Raw genomic sequence first — 15,797 nt, 5'->3', positions numbered from 1 at the left:
CTATAAGGAAACAATATGAATGCAAACGTCAATATGTCCATCATTTGTTTGAACACAAAAATTAACTCACTTCGCAATAAGTCTGTCAACAAAATTCTTAAAAAATATTACATTTAGTATGGAACGCAATACTTTATAACGCAACATGTAAGGTTTTTGTATAAATACGATGGATAGCTAAAAGTAAAGTTATAATAAAACAAGGTCGCAATCATACAGTTTCATAGACACGAATATTATTAAAGGTAAAGCTAGTTTTTGTGTTAAAAATATTGTATAAATTACTTTTGTACATGATATTGTAACACAAACCGCTGTTCCTTTGTATATCAGCCGCAAATTATCACTTCGGTTTTACTGTGATAACGATATGAAAAAATTATCATAAGACCGTCCCGCGGAAACGTCACTATTTCGCGTACGAGTATAATCATTAACATGAAATAGAACATGACCCTTACGTAAGTAAACAGTTTTAAAATGGAAACAAAGAGATAAATCCTAAACAACATAGAGAAATAAAGGGGAAATATTCAATAATATTTGTGAAAGATTGTGAAAATTCCAATGTACAGCTAAAACATGATGTCATCGCGATCGGTTTTACCCACACAGATTCCAGGTAATGTATCATACGTAATATTACGTCTGCATTTGCATGGTTGCAGTACAAATTATGATGGTACTTAGTGTGCAAATGAGAAATTTTAAGTCTCACTTACACCTACACAGATTTGTGTGCTCGAATTTTTAAACTGAGTATTCATATATAAATACGTGGTATGACTAAACTTCATTTACTGGCAAGACAAGGATTTGCTTGCGCGTATACTGTGACGTTATCTAGTAATACGAGTGAGGCTAACTTACTTGATGGACCGCCTAGTGAGATCCGGATTAGGGGGTGGCCGCTGTGGCTGGTGCTGGGTGGGCGGGTGTTGTGGGTGCTGCTGATGTTGGGGGTGAGACTGGTGCGGAGGTACGCCCGGCGCCGGCTGCGGCCGAGGCGCAGGCGGGACGGGCCTATCCGGCCTGTCTGGCCTTTCCACACGCTCAGGCCGCTCTGGCCTATCGGGCCGATCTGGCCGATCCGGCCTCTCGGGCCGCTCGGCTCGCTCAGGTCGCTCGGGCCTTTCGGCTCGCTCAGGCCGTTCAGGCCTTTCCGGCCTATCGGGCCTGTCGGGCCTCTCAGGCCTCTCGGGCCTTTCAGCTCGATCGGCTAACTGGGTCGCTCCCACACCCGAGTAAGGATGCGTCGAGCGCAATTTAACGCGACGTCCGATGTCCGTCTGGTTAGGTTTGATTACGCGGGTGCTGGAATAGGAGTAATTGGGTGAATTCAACAAAGCGGACTAAATAGCAAGTTGTATAACGTAACGATTTTAACCAAATGAGAGGAAATTAACAGTGTTCAGAATTGTAACAAGTTATGTAACAATTGAAATTAATCAGAGATAAGTTGGATTTCCATGACATCTATAACACTTAATCCTAATCCTTTACATTGAAATGGTTTTATCAATTTTCCTGTATATACGTTTTTATTTAACTAAGAAAAGATAATATAAAAAGCTAAATTAATTATACAAGAAAAGCGAGTTTAATAATATTTAGAAACGAGCAGGTAAGCAGACTTTATAGCTCTATTACGCTTCTAATAACTTCATTATTAAAATAGTAATTAAGTACACAGTACAGCAAAAATTTTCGGTGTTCTGTATCCAACAAAAGCGAGAGAGAAGTTACAGGGGCCAATTGACTACATGTGCAGAGTTCGAGAAAGGGTTGGTAATAGATGTAAATGTATGTACTGACCATTTACTCTGCTCCGCGGCGACTGTTCTCGCCATACGGTCCTTGGTGGCCTCGTACGAGTCGTCGTTGGCCTGTACACGCATTCTGCGAGATAATGGCCCGCACGACTCCAAGCGCCGTGCTCCACCACTTCGAACACACTCGAACGAACCCTGGAACACAGGAGAAACACTTTAGAACGATGGTCAATAAATGTTGGCAGGTAACTTTAGCAAATTGATGATTTGGTGCATTCACCATCGATATTCACAGACAATCTAATGCTCAACTAAGTACCTCCTCTACACAAGGTTTGCCAACTTTTATGTGTAACACTCAAAAACAAACCAAGTAAACCAATCTAACGAGTACCTACTGGCCTTAAAAAATTGAAACCAATGTTAGTTTCAGGTAAGTAAATATAATGAAATAGGTCGAATAAGGAATTTTTCTAATCCCATTAAAGTCACAAAGCTGCTTTATTTAAAAGAAACCTCGCAAATATAACATGCCATGATTTCATAACGTATGTTTATAACTAAAACTATTATTTCCATACCATTTACTGAAATATGATTATGTGTAACTGGAATTTGATCGTTCACCCAAAAAATAAAGGCGAATTGCCATACTATAAAAAGCTTTTCCGAAGCTTTATTGAACGCAGTTCGTGGGAGGGTGAAATTACTACACCCACGCTAAAACGTTTATAGAAGCGATGAATCGTTTCAGCTACGTGTATCTGTGAAAATACTCTATACCGCACCTTAGGGGTTTATGTCTGAACATTTGATACTTTCTTATTTTGTATTAGTTATATAATATTAGTGCTTTTACTGTGATTACCATTCATAAAGATTTTTGGACTAATCCACCAGGAGAAGTATGAATTGTCCAGATATTTTAGTATTATAATTTAAAATGAAGCTACTTCATGATGCAACGTGTGCGTTCTGCGACTGAATTCGCGCTTTCTAACGGCTATTGGGTAACGTTCTAAGTACGGCCCGTACCACCGCATTCCAAGTACACGTGAAATTTTCATTTTTTGCGAATCACGACTGAAGAACTAGACTTCTTTATAATCCTATTGTGGTACGGAAGTTTACTGTAGTCTAAAGATGCCGCGTCATACCGCACTAGCGAGCGTGCCAGTTCTTGTCTAAAGAGGAATCACGAATTCACGACTAATATTAGCTTTAAGATATCGTAGGTGTTGAAATAAATAACTGTGCAACTACGAAAATATTATTTATTATTACACTATGATGTATTTATTATCGAAACCATTTTAAACTGCAATGCTACTTTTGGACTGTCCGACTAAAAATAAATTTATTTTGACTTGGTCCCACGAAAATATTTGGGGCATAGTAGAGGCGCCACACGTAAGTTTACTCTTACGAATTTGTCGGTCACGCAATTTATTATCGGTTGCAACCGTTCCGCGACCCACAAACCCACGAACGCGTCACAGCATGGCAGAAGCACGAAGAATAATAATCGACCACCATCTTGAAACAGCTGATTAGCACATAGCAAAATTATATGCTTCAATTTGGATCAGTGTATTGAGTGTGTGTACAATCGTCAAGTTGCTTATCTCGGTTAGGTCGTAAAATTGACCGAGATGTGTGAAAGACGAAAGCTTGATAGCACAACACATATGTGCCAAAGTACCTACTACTCGGTTGCCAAGGGCTTTGTGTTGTTAACCTAACATACGATTTATGTGTGTCAAGATGTCCGATAAAACGGCGCAATATATTTATAATAATTCAAGTTTATATTGAATGGAAGTTATAACAGTCGGTAATCATGATATAATTTCTGCAAAGAATAGAATAACTACGAACATTGTCGTATTTTACTGTACAATATTTTAAATCAAATTAGGGCACATTGTTACTGAGCAGTCAACGGCAAAACATCAAGATAGCTGCTCAAATGATAAAAGCAAACACTAACATCAAAGTTGAAAGAAAAATGTTTACCAAGTAACCATCAATATTGAAACAAGTGCTTATTTATAACAAAGTTCTTCTTTGACTTGAGTATTTCTAGCAAATTCTGTTCATTATCATACATAGAGGCCTTATAAAAATGTCCAATGCAATTTACGATCAGGTTTTTCAATAAATTTGTCGTCGGATACTTAACCTTGATATTAGTTGAGATGATTGAAGTAGGTACCTACCTATACTTTGTTTATAATAAAGAAAAACTCGTTTACACGTGAAGGAAATATGCTAATTTGGCATTACAGTACGTACATTTAAAGTTGACAGTCATTCATTTCGGGTTGAAATTACGTAGAAAGAAAAGGTTGGTTTGGAACCAAATACACGGTAAACACATGCAAAAAATGGATGTTATGTGGAAAAGATAAAAGGCCAAGTAAAATGGAGACTATTGGCTAGGCTTGTTTGATAACACCCGCATGCATGACGTTACAACCTGTTTATTATCAAGGTGATCTGATCTGGGATATGCTCAAATAGTCTACGATTCACTACAATATTTTTCAACAAAAAGGCTTGTTTGTCCTCTGACCAAATATATTTGGAAATCATAACATGCAAAAGGAGGAAATGAGGCTATGATGCTTAGAATGGAGAGTGGAAGCAAACGTATTTAGTTGAGACCAAGAAACTTGCGATAATAGCAGAAAATAACCAATTTGCTTTGATAGGAATATCAGTGGAAATTCTACTTTTGAGGGCATCATCAGGCACTATGTAAATGTCAAAAGACACTGCTGCCCATAGACTTAACTAGCTATTAACTTAAGCATCTTGCATACACAAGAACGAACGTTCTTGGTGGAATCATGTCATAGTTATCATGCTCGGCACGAAGCTTAAAGATCGTTGATGTTATCAGTTTACAAGTGGATGCTACTGCCAATACGCCTGATACTAATCTTAACTTGTTACTGATCACATTGGAAAAGAAAATTGATCAATAAGGTCTTAACTGAATTAATTTAAATTCTTCTTGATTAATGTTATGTTGTATGTTTTTACCTGTGGACCCTCCATCTCCGCATTACTATTAATGCTGAAGTGAAATGTAGCCTCGCCTGCTTGGCCATTGCCACTGGCTGGCGCCGGAATGGAGATTTTCTGAAATAAAGAAAATATAATATTATTCACAAAGAACTAAGTAGTTTCACCGATTACTATATGGACATAGTAGTTTAAAAATCGATTTGTTACCGTATACAACTATTTAATCAGTTTTCTTTGATAAAGCCGTTTAGTTTAGTTCAATTGACTAATTAGACACAGTAAAAGTTTAAAGCCAAGGTTATGAAACAATAAATACTACAGTATTGAAGTATTCTTTATGTATAACGTGAGCTCACAAGTGGTGTTAGCCCTTATCATCAGAACAAATATAAACAGTGTTATTCAGTTTATGCACGTGACATCTTTATGAAGACATTAAAATATCAGTTAGCATACTTTAAATTCTTCTATAGCTAGTATTAACAACTGAATCAACAAAAACGGTCCTTGGATTTGTAACACATGTAATTATTCCTTAGTCCATCTCAGTATACCTGTATAATCAAGTATTTTTTACAATAAAATTGCCGTCGAGCGCTATCTGAGGAACGTTGTAGTAATAAATATTTATTTCAAGTTTTATAGAACAAAAATAGGACATACGTGGTCCCGTGTGAATAATAGTTAAGTCGTAACACGATGACTGGCTGACGTAAGAAAATGATAAACAAATATATTTCGGCGAGCCTTCAGTATAGATAACGTTGCTCTAATCGAAGGAAAGAGTTTCGTTCACAGCAGCACGTGAATAATTTTAAAAGAATCTTTTTTATCGCGTGTCTTGGATGTTAGGAGATTCAACGTGGGAAATCTGGCACGAGATCACTGTGTGAATCACGCAAATAAAACTCTAAATTACTATGGGGGCTGTTTGACGAAACCAAGAATCATACATAATGAGAGACTAGTCACAAGAGTTTTATTGTATTACATGCACTCTATCCACCTGCTATGCGATTGCGCACAGTTGATAAAAGAGCAAAGTAATCCATGAGAAATCTACGACGTTTCTTGTTACATTTCCAAGTACGGCTGACCTGGGCCAGTAGGCTTATCGTAGGCGCAACTGTGTAGTAGATACATAATATGCGTCCCGAGGCGTACACCACATCAACAAGTGAGTAATGACTTTCATCGTCTGGTATGGCAACGTCGCGACTTCACAGCCGATGAGCGTATCATACAGTTTCACCATTAAAGACAGTGTTTGTAAATAAATCAAATTTCGAAGATTACTATTTTGTTTATGGTATTTGTAACAATAACAATGTTAACAGCTAAAAGTATCAGAAATTGGATATCGCTAAAACAACTCTCAACTTTCGGAATCTGTTTATTGAGGTCGCTACGAGTTCTTCATGGTTCGGTACGCAGTGCCAGAAAAACAAGTGAACTCGATTTATTTTGTCCAGATTTTCCACTTCCCTTTCACAGGTACTGCAGAAATGAGTTTCTTTTTAGTGACTGATGAAACATGACATACAAGATGACCCTTTTAGACGCAAAGGCGTCGTGTTTGCCAGCAGCGTACTCTATTATAAAATAGTGTACAACAGCAAAACTAGTAGTGTCCAGGCGTGCCTCATTTGGTGACGCGCACCTACATGCGTGGCCGCGAGTCGCTGTAAGGTCGCGGCTGGCGATGTGTGCCAGCACCACAATGCCAGGCAATTAACCTATTAAAGAGTGCGCCGCGAAGCGGACACCGATGGAGCAATAACCCGACAAGTCCCGCCGCTTACGTGTTAACCGATACCCAGATTGCTCATTTCACCCTTCTTTGTACATAACATCGACGTAATGTTTATCCCCGGTCCCAAAATATGTATGTCTTAATTAGGTGGAAACATTATTAAAATGGAAAAACACGGTAGTTTTCCTATTTTATGACGAAAGCTGACTACTTTATAATAACAGCATTTTACAAGAAATAGTAGACACTATAGCGTGATGGAGAATCTTTACAAGTATTCTATAAAAACTAAGTCAATAATGCACAAAGCAGCGTCGTCCAACACGCGATTCAAGTCTGATAAACACAAGGTAAAGGCATAGAGCATAATATGGAATTATGGAGCTAATGAGGAAAAAACCCGCTACGAGCGTTGCGGGCAGCACAGACACTGCGGGGGAGTGCGGGGCGCGGCTTTCTCTGCGGTACAGCCGACCGATATAAAGAGCGCCTCGCGATGGAACACTTCGGCATTCGGTGAACAGCCGTCTCGCCCGCATCGCCCGCTGTTCCTTCCACGGATCCCTGTATTGTTTTGGCTTGCTGCTTTTATTGACCGATTTTTGTGATTGTCACTAATACAATAACATACACGATTAGATAGTTATTTATAGGTAAATAGTCTAACATCTGCAAATAGTATCATGTCAAGGTCGTTAGTTTCATTGTGTCTTATGACGAAGGTCGGCCACTGCGCCTCGTTTGGACCGGAAAATGGGTGTTCACGAGGAAATCCGTTGTCCGTTTTTCAAGGCATTATTGAGATGCCTCCTAGTCGAGTAATTTGTTAGTTGTCTTATCAAACTCTACATGCCACCTGTGCCAGTAAATCTTTTTGATTACGTCATTCTGAATGCGTAAACAACTGGATTCTTTTAACTTTTCGGTCGTGGTAGGAGTTTTCTTTATTGTGTATTGCCCGTCGTGCGCAACGACTGTGGCTTTTGTTGGTTACCTAATTTCACAGCAAGCGGCGAGCGGTACACAGGCTTGCAAAGTGAGAGGCCGTCACAACCGGTCCGTTCGGCTCGCTCGACCGAGAGATACACAACTACGTCGCAGATAGTGTTCTTGGATGTAGATTTGCTTATATGTCTCATATACATTCTTGCAAAGAAATAATACGGAGCAGCCATTTGTAGACTGTCTTTCAGAAAATATTGTCATGTAGGTATAAAGTACATAAATAATGTGTTTTACAATTCCACGGGACAAACCCGGACGCAAAGCCAGCGGTCGTGTGCCCCAGCCTCGAGTTAACGTGTTGTATCTTATTGACGTAACATCGCGGAGGTGGCACCGTGCGTGCGATGCAAATTGAACTTTAAATACAGCTTGCCTTTGGTACAATATTCGTTCTACTGATATTGGCATACGTCAGTAGTGTACGATAATAAATGGTTCACTTCAACACGAATCGTAGCGGGAAATCCACGCGACTGGCTTGTGATCGCCACCATGTTAATTGCTTGTCGACTTGTTATTTTCTTTACTTTATGATATATGATAATATGTACTCATAATAATTATTGCAAAGTTGTTTACAGTTCACTTGTTTGTAGTTCAACCTTCAACCTATAAAGCGCTACGCTGGAATGGTTTCAAAAAAATAACAAAGAAATATTAACAGAACTAAAATGACCGTCTTCCACTTTGTATAAATTAGCTTGGCCTTTAAAAACAGTGGCAGAAGGAAGCATATTATTACTTTTAACAACCTGTGGAAATTCTACTTTTTAGATAACATATCAAACCACATTAATTAATCCATATTATATAGTTGCAATTAATATCTTTTGTGTATCTTGTATTTCAATAACTTATCAAATTGACTTAAAATTATCGCTTGGCAAATACTTACAATATCGCGTACTTAGTAAAAGAGAAGATAAATAATTGAATGATCAATCGAACAACAAACAGCTATGAACAAATTGATCTCAATATAAAATGACCGCGTGCCCTATAAAGACGACCAAAAGTGTTATAAGTCGGCATTAATGAAAAACTAGTCATCTTAAACCTACCTATGTACAAAATAAGGAATCGTGAGAAATACTAGGGCTATTTATAAATAAACAAACGAATGTAAACGTTCAAGTAGTTGACATGTTGATAAACAATGTTCTGTTTAATCAAGATGTTTTCCTTTTAAATGATACAACAAGAACAGTGTCTTTTAGGAAAGGAAAATTTTGAATCCACACGTTACGAGAGCAGAGAATTTGGCAATGCGTCCGCGGAAGAAATTGTTCTAACACAATTTACTAACGGTAATAGTCACTTTCATCGCAGCAGACACATTTAAAGGCGAAGTGAGTGGCCAGTTATTCGTGAGGTTTCTACGATACTATTTGCATATTCGCCGACTTTCTAATGGACGATGCGGCCGCTCTTGTCGCAATCGTCGGCAGCGGTGAGGTAACACTGATTCATTTAATTATATACTTATGTTGAAAAAACAGTATTCGAGTCTCGCGCATTGTTGCCATTGAACAGTGAACACTGTTGTGTGTGCCAGTCTAGCTTGGGTTTTTTCGCTCGCTTGGCGCACGCTCATTGGCCACAACACGACTTATTAAAAGTCGTGTTCAAAAACCAGAATGCCTTGTCTTTACGTATATTCGATCGATTAAGATTTAAGTCAAGCAACCTTACCACGAATCTACCAACACCACCGAATCGAATAATTTCAACTTTGCAATTTTCTACTTCTTAGCAAACACCTGGCCCGGCTGGCACTGATACGGTTGCGAAAATGTTGCGGTCGTAAAACCTAATCAAACTTTGTCTTGTCGACAAATAGGTAAATTCTATTTTACGTAAAGTTAATTCTATTGCGGTGAATGAACTATGTTAATTATTTGCGCGTGGTAAATGATTAGATTAGTGCACCCAGGCCACTTGAACGTGTATTTTGTTATCGTTGCTTCCTATACTATAGATACCGTTGATTACGTCAAACTTGGAGATTATTCTTTGGGCGTGACAAAATATAATATGTTTTTGCTCAATGTTACGCTGGATAGAAACATTGAAGTTTAAATTATGTGCGTTGCATTGTAAATATCACGAGCGCTGCGGTTGACGGGTGGGTCTTTGCAAGGATTCATTCTGGTGCCGTTCTCCTTCGTGGCGGCCGCTCGCGACCTTCCGCCAGAGGAGGGGCACCTCTCACCGACGTGACTGCAACCACGGCCTTACGTCGCGAGGCTGTATCGAAACCTCTACGTAACGAAGCTCTTTCCAGCCGCGGTTACTCAACGCCCGATAGTTCCGTCGATACATACCTACATACTTGCTTTGCCGTATAAACCACCAGCAGATCACGTGATAACTTGCGTAACGAATTATTGCCGGCACACCTTTTGATACAACGTGAAATACATAGAAATCTTTCATTATTGAGACACATAATAATAGCGAAACCATTGCTTCAGTTGCGAAAACAAAATAACATCAACTGAGATCTTACTACGTATCTACTTGTCAGAAAAAACATCCCAGACCTGGTTGTGAACAATTTAAGTCGATGATAATTATTATGACGAAGTAATAAGTATGAAAACATGATTCTAGAGATCGCTCCATCAAAAACAATGGTAAGTAAAAGGCGAATAGATGTTGACGTTCTCACTGCAAGTCTGAGCCATTGTACAAAACAGAGTTACTTTTACTGACTATCATCAAGCAGAATAACAACTTATTGTTTAATTTTCCACAAACACATTAACCAACATTTGCCTACGCATTTAGGCCGTGTAGTTACGAACTAATAATGTAATAGACCAACACACATGTATACTTTGTTGATGGGCCTACGCAAAAAAATAACAATTGAAAACCGTGTACAATTTGAGCAACTGCGTAGTTTTGCCCATTAACTATCAATGTGTTAATACTCAATAATGATTTAGTAAGTATATACAAAAAAAAATCTAATAAAAAGAGAGTGCAATATTAAATGATAATTATGTTTAATCTACTTGATGCACTCATGAAGTAGGTAAAGGTATAAAAAAAAATAATTAAGTTAATACTTAATACTAATTAAACAAACAAAACGAAAAATCTTAATTCAAGGATAAGTTTAGTATGTATTATAATCAAAATATGAAGCAAAACAACGAATTTATGAGATTCAACGCTTCAAAATGTAGCATACTGATGCGAAAGGGGATTGACCGAGGTTATTTCCCTCAGGACTCAAGGCTAAGAAAGAGGTTAACCGGAAAAATAAGATAGTAACATAGTGAGGTTATAGTTAGGACTTTTCACGAATAGCCTTCATTTTGGTCATTATTTTAGAGTAGTTTAACATGACACCAATAACATATTTTTAATTCAATTTTAATGTAGTTAACAGTACTTCAAGGCAGTCGAAACTGTCGATGCAGTATCTGACGCACAATATAACGACGAGACCAGATAATGTCGCAAGTATTTAGATCAAGGTGCGAAACACGCGTTCGAGAGTCGAGATCGGATCCGAGGAATTTTTGTTGAAGATCACGCTCGCGCTCATGTTGAAGCGCATAAATTCATAATGAAACCAAAGCGGAATATACAACAGTAGAAATTAATGTATAATACAAGAAATCCATACACGAATACGTTGAATACTAAAACACAAAACAATATGAAACACTTTCAAAAGGGAAATTCGTAATGTAACATTCTAATAATTAATTAAAAACTTAGACGAGTTAGAAATAAAATCAAGACGTGGTACTTTTAAAGACACCTTATCAAAATTTGGTGTGGTGTTTACAGATAAGACATGTTAACAGCTGATAGCAACAACAATAACATGTTATGGTATGAATAATTACTATCAGCGAAACTACTCGTGATTTCGAGAAATCACTTGAGTAAAATTCCCGAAGCAGAAAATAGAGACATCATCAATCGGAAACTATTAGAAGGAAACAATATTTTTTAAAGTGCAAATCGCCGGAGAATGAGTTGTGTGTGAACGTCGGATCCAGAACAATCCAGTGGCACAGACGCGGCGCCGACGCGACGTGACGCCGGCCACGCCTCCGACGCTACGGGTTTATATTACGTCTGCTACCGACGCAATTATTGATGTAGAAGGAACACAAAATCTATACAAGCCCCACTGACATTTAGATTACATTTGAGATCATGAGGAATTTGTAGCTCTAGGAGTACCTATATCTGCATTATTATATTACGCTCACTGAAATTATGGTCGATGTCGAATCTAACAATAGGTTTGAGCTAAATGGTAATCGCCTAGTAAGCGTATTATGAGAATTGGCAAAGTATAACTAAAACAAAGGTGCAATGAGCAATTAATCATCTTTGTTGGAATATAGTTTGAACTGTGGAGTGCTACAAGTCATACTTGTGTAGATTCTGTAGTCCTTTTTAAGGAATAATGTCTTTCTTTCGCATTAACATTTTAAATATTTGAGCACTATTTATCAAAGTACCTCGTCAGTTTTAAAAGCAAAGAAGTCAGTAGGCTGGTAATAAATCAGCCATCCATAAGTGTCAATGATAGTTGGGGAGACTAAAGGCAAACAGCGACGGCGCACAACACACACAATAAAGCAGACAAATTGACTGCGAAACCACGCGCGGTGGCTGAATTCAATATGCTGTAGCCGAGTAGGTGTGGCCTTATTGTTTCCAGGCGGATATTCTCCCGACCAAATTATAGGTACTTCGTCTTATCCAAGATTTGGGAATGAGAGTTGAATGTTACACGTTGACCCATAAATTGAAATTAAGTTCATGATCTTCAGACGACTTTGGTCAAAGTTGGAAGTAAGCGATATTGTAAATCAAATACCAAGAATTGCTGCTAAGCCTGCTAGCGAGGAATCAATGGTTCGCTTTTCACTTAGAATTTTAATGTTGAAGAGACGAATGAAGCCTACTATTCAACTTCTGATTTAAGACAGACTAATAAATTTGCTACTTCATACAATTGATAAAATAATCAGATAAAAAAGCAAAACCTCATCCATCTACAAATGTGATTTTGTGGTCAAATATATTTTTAGGAACCATAGAATTGTATGTTGGTCATACGCCTAATTTGCGTTGAGTTGTAAAATTTTCACTCTCAGTCTCAGCAAACATAACCGTTCACTTTGGTACTGACAAATATTATAGTCACGATAGAAGTCAGAAAACTTGTGAATGAATTAGTGTTATTTAATTTGTAGTCATCGAAATCCATATGGACGACACACTCAGAGCAATTTCGTCGTGGAAGGGAAGGAATGAAAATAGTAGACAGACATTGTGTCTGTGCATGAATGATCAATAGAAAATTGTTCACGACGTATATCTAACTGTTGGCCTCTAGTTTAGCTAATAAGATTTGTTGTATAACGGGCATTACGACTCGAGCGGGCAACAGGGCGAAAACAATTGTGGACAAGACCGGTTTTCTTGCTAATGCCGTATGGTGTTTGGGTCAGATTTTAGATATTCTTGATGTCAGTTGTACAAAGGTGAATAAAAACTAATCTTTGAAAACAAATGAGACATCATTGCATTTCTGAAACAGGAGAAAAAGGAAATAGAAGAAAAGAACTGAAATTAAATGAAAATCTGATAAAGGCACTGTAATAGAAAAGTTGGTCTCTACAGACAATGACTATTTTCTATGTTAAACGATTCTGATAACGTTTCTGAAGTAGAAATGTCCCAGCTGTTTGTTCCTAACGTCATAGCGAATTGTAAATGTCGATATCGGTTCAATACCCCATATTTTACATTCAAATCGATTGTATGAGCGAATGACGACTGATGCCTATGATATTCTATAGTCTTTTGGGATAACATTATGTGAATTGAAAATTTTGAACAAGTATACTATTTCGCCTTCGCTGTACTAAAAATACTTTTGAATTTCAATGTATTAACATTCAAGTATAAATGTTGATAGGAGAACCTTTAAATACATTTAAATAAAAAAGAAACATGTGCCAATGTTTCATTTACTGAGATATGGCACGTGTATAAACGACAAATGTATTGATTTCGATTGTAGGTGCTATCATTAATGAAGACTTGGGCAACGACGTTTAGTCACATTTGTTGTGCCGTGGCATAACAGTCATCATTAAATAGGTATTGAGGTGAAGGTCAAACGGCTCTTGCTAACATTGTTTTTTTTGGACCATATAACAGTTACAGGACAATTATGGGTTTTTACACGTTTTAGTTCTACATTGCTTGATCACTAGTTTTTGTGGATTCATTAGTGAGATTATGAGTTAGTAGAGCATTTATAAATCTTAAGACTGAAATTGTTTAGGTAATAAAGAAAATATTTGCAGTTCAGTGCCGTATAAAAATACAGCGAAAGCGACTTTCTGCACATTGGGGTCTGATAGCGTCATCAGCGAAACGGTAGTTGAGTGCATCATGGCAATATATCGGTTTTCTTTTGTGGCTAATAATGGGCGTGACGGTAACGTATTATAAAAAATCAATTGTCCAGTGATTGCCGCCTACTCAGGTGAAGTTCAGAATAGTGCTGCGAACGAGCGGTAACTTTTACCTGGTTACGTAAGACTGCCAGGCACAATTTATTATCGGCTCCATTGCGAGCTTTCGTAATATAAGCCAGCACTGCTTATGCACTTTACGTCTACTTGTCCTCTTTTCATAGACACCCGGATGTTTTGGGTCTTGGTTAGCCTAGACGGCACGCGCTAGCAGCAGCCGCCAAATAGATATCCTTGTAAATTAATTATCTTAAACGGACGTAAGGCGGCTCAATTGGTTTCGAATTCAACGTACATTTGATAATGGTTATAAATTAAAATCTCTAGCAGTTAATAGTTAAACGATAAGAAATAATACCTTGATGAATGAGCTCCAGTGAAAGTTACAAGCTCTTTTTGCAACATTTTTTGGTCGATTACAGTGCTTTTTGTTCCAATTAAAATCAATTGTAGAATGATACGATTTGACAGTTCTGTATTGGTAAAAAGGAAACTCCAAAAATAAAACACAACGCTCCAAGTTAATACAATACAATATAGAATAGTCAATAGAATGAAATAAATGAATGTTAATGTAAAGTTAGTAAAATGTGACGGGCGCGGGCCGAAGACGCGCAAGCGTATGCCTGATCTTTTGACCTCTCAACTCAACAATTGGAAAGTAAATAAATATATAATGTACATTAAATATTCTACGAATAAAACACTGGACAAAAACTAGAAAAAGTCAATAGATCATGAAAGAAGTGTTGATAATGTTGATCAATATAATATCAACCGAATTTGTATAACCATTAGGCATTTTTCAACAAATCAAGCGCATAGAAGTACCGAATACTAAATCTGTAGTTCTCATGAAGACAATGATCATACATGTGCGTAATTACCTATTTGTTATTCAACAATAACACTGCAGCCATTATCAGTGGGTTATAAGTACAAATGGCTCGTAAAGTGATTTGTTGCCTTCCAATCTTATTCCAAAGAAATAAGGTTGAAAACGGAAAATCACTAGAGACCGGCGGTAAGTTAGCTGCAATGTCACATTGCACGCATCATTGCACACAGTGATCTCATTCTCAGCCAATTTGGGTAAATGCTGTAAATCATTTTTTGATAATAAAATACGTTTTCTAGTCTCAAATTATCAAGGTAATATTAAAAAATAGATTAATGATGTATGTCACTGTTAGTCGTTTAAGAGACGTAAGTCGTGCCAAAAAGGAGTGTCCATGTATTTATTATTCTTATTAGTTCAATATTTCAAAGTAGGCAGATCCTAATATATTATTTAAGATTTATAGGTATTATTATATTAACACCTTTGTGATATTTTTCATAATAGGTATTACGGAGATCAAATCAAGCGTCATAAAACTGTTGCATTTATTTGTTAGCAATTTTATAATCAACATTGAAGACTAAATAGGTTTTTTAAAAGTTACTACAAAGTACACAAACATATTCATCATGAGCCGTCGGAAAAGATGTTGAGGAAACCGGCATTTCTGAGGAGAAATTCACAGCGAGTATTACAAGTGGTGTATGAAAGGCGACAGAGGCGCCACCTATTACTGGCCATAAACGCGGTGACATGTGGATGTTCTCAGTGTCAAATGTTTACGACTGCTATATTAACTTCGGTCGCGATATTTAGCACAAAGATGTGCGACTATAACGACACTAGTATTAAAAATAAACTGAACA

The 15,797-nt window shown here is 37.5% G+C and overlaps 1 protein-coding gene across 2 annotated transcripts in view; it reads right to left on the bottom strand.

Annotated features, from left to right (window-relative positions):
- Positions 1-15,797, bottom strand: part of LOC118274248 (RNA polymerase II elongation factor ELL) — a 47,468-nt gene that overhangs the window by 13,231 nt on the left and 18,440 nt on the right. For both annotated transcript variants that reach the window (XM_035591685.2, XM_035591684.2), the window contains exons 3-5: positions 4,821-4,919; positions 1,816-1,967; positions 871-1,314 (exon numbers count right to left, since the gene is read on the bottom strand). In XM_035591685.2, the coding sequence (XP_035447578.2) occupies positions 871-1,314; positions 1,816-1,967; positions 4,821-4,919 (695 nt within the window). The remainder of the gene's footprint in view (positions 1-870; positions 1,315-1,815; positions 1,968-4,820; positions 4,920-15,797) is intronic.

This window comes from Spodoptera frugiperda, chromosome 3 (genome assembly GCF_023101765.2).
Source record: "Spodoptera frugiperda isolate SF20-4 chromosome 3, AGI-APGP_CSIRO_Sfru_2.0, whole genome shotgun sequence".
Taxonomy (NCBI): domain Eukaryota; kingdom Metazoa; phylum Arthropoda; class Insecta; order Lepidoptera; family Noctuidae; genus Spodoptera; species Spodoptera frugiperda.
Note: the sequence above shows the minus strand (reverse complement) of the source record. Positions and strands in the feature narration are given on the sequence as shown.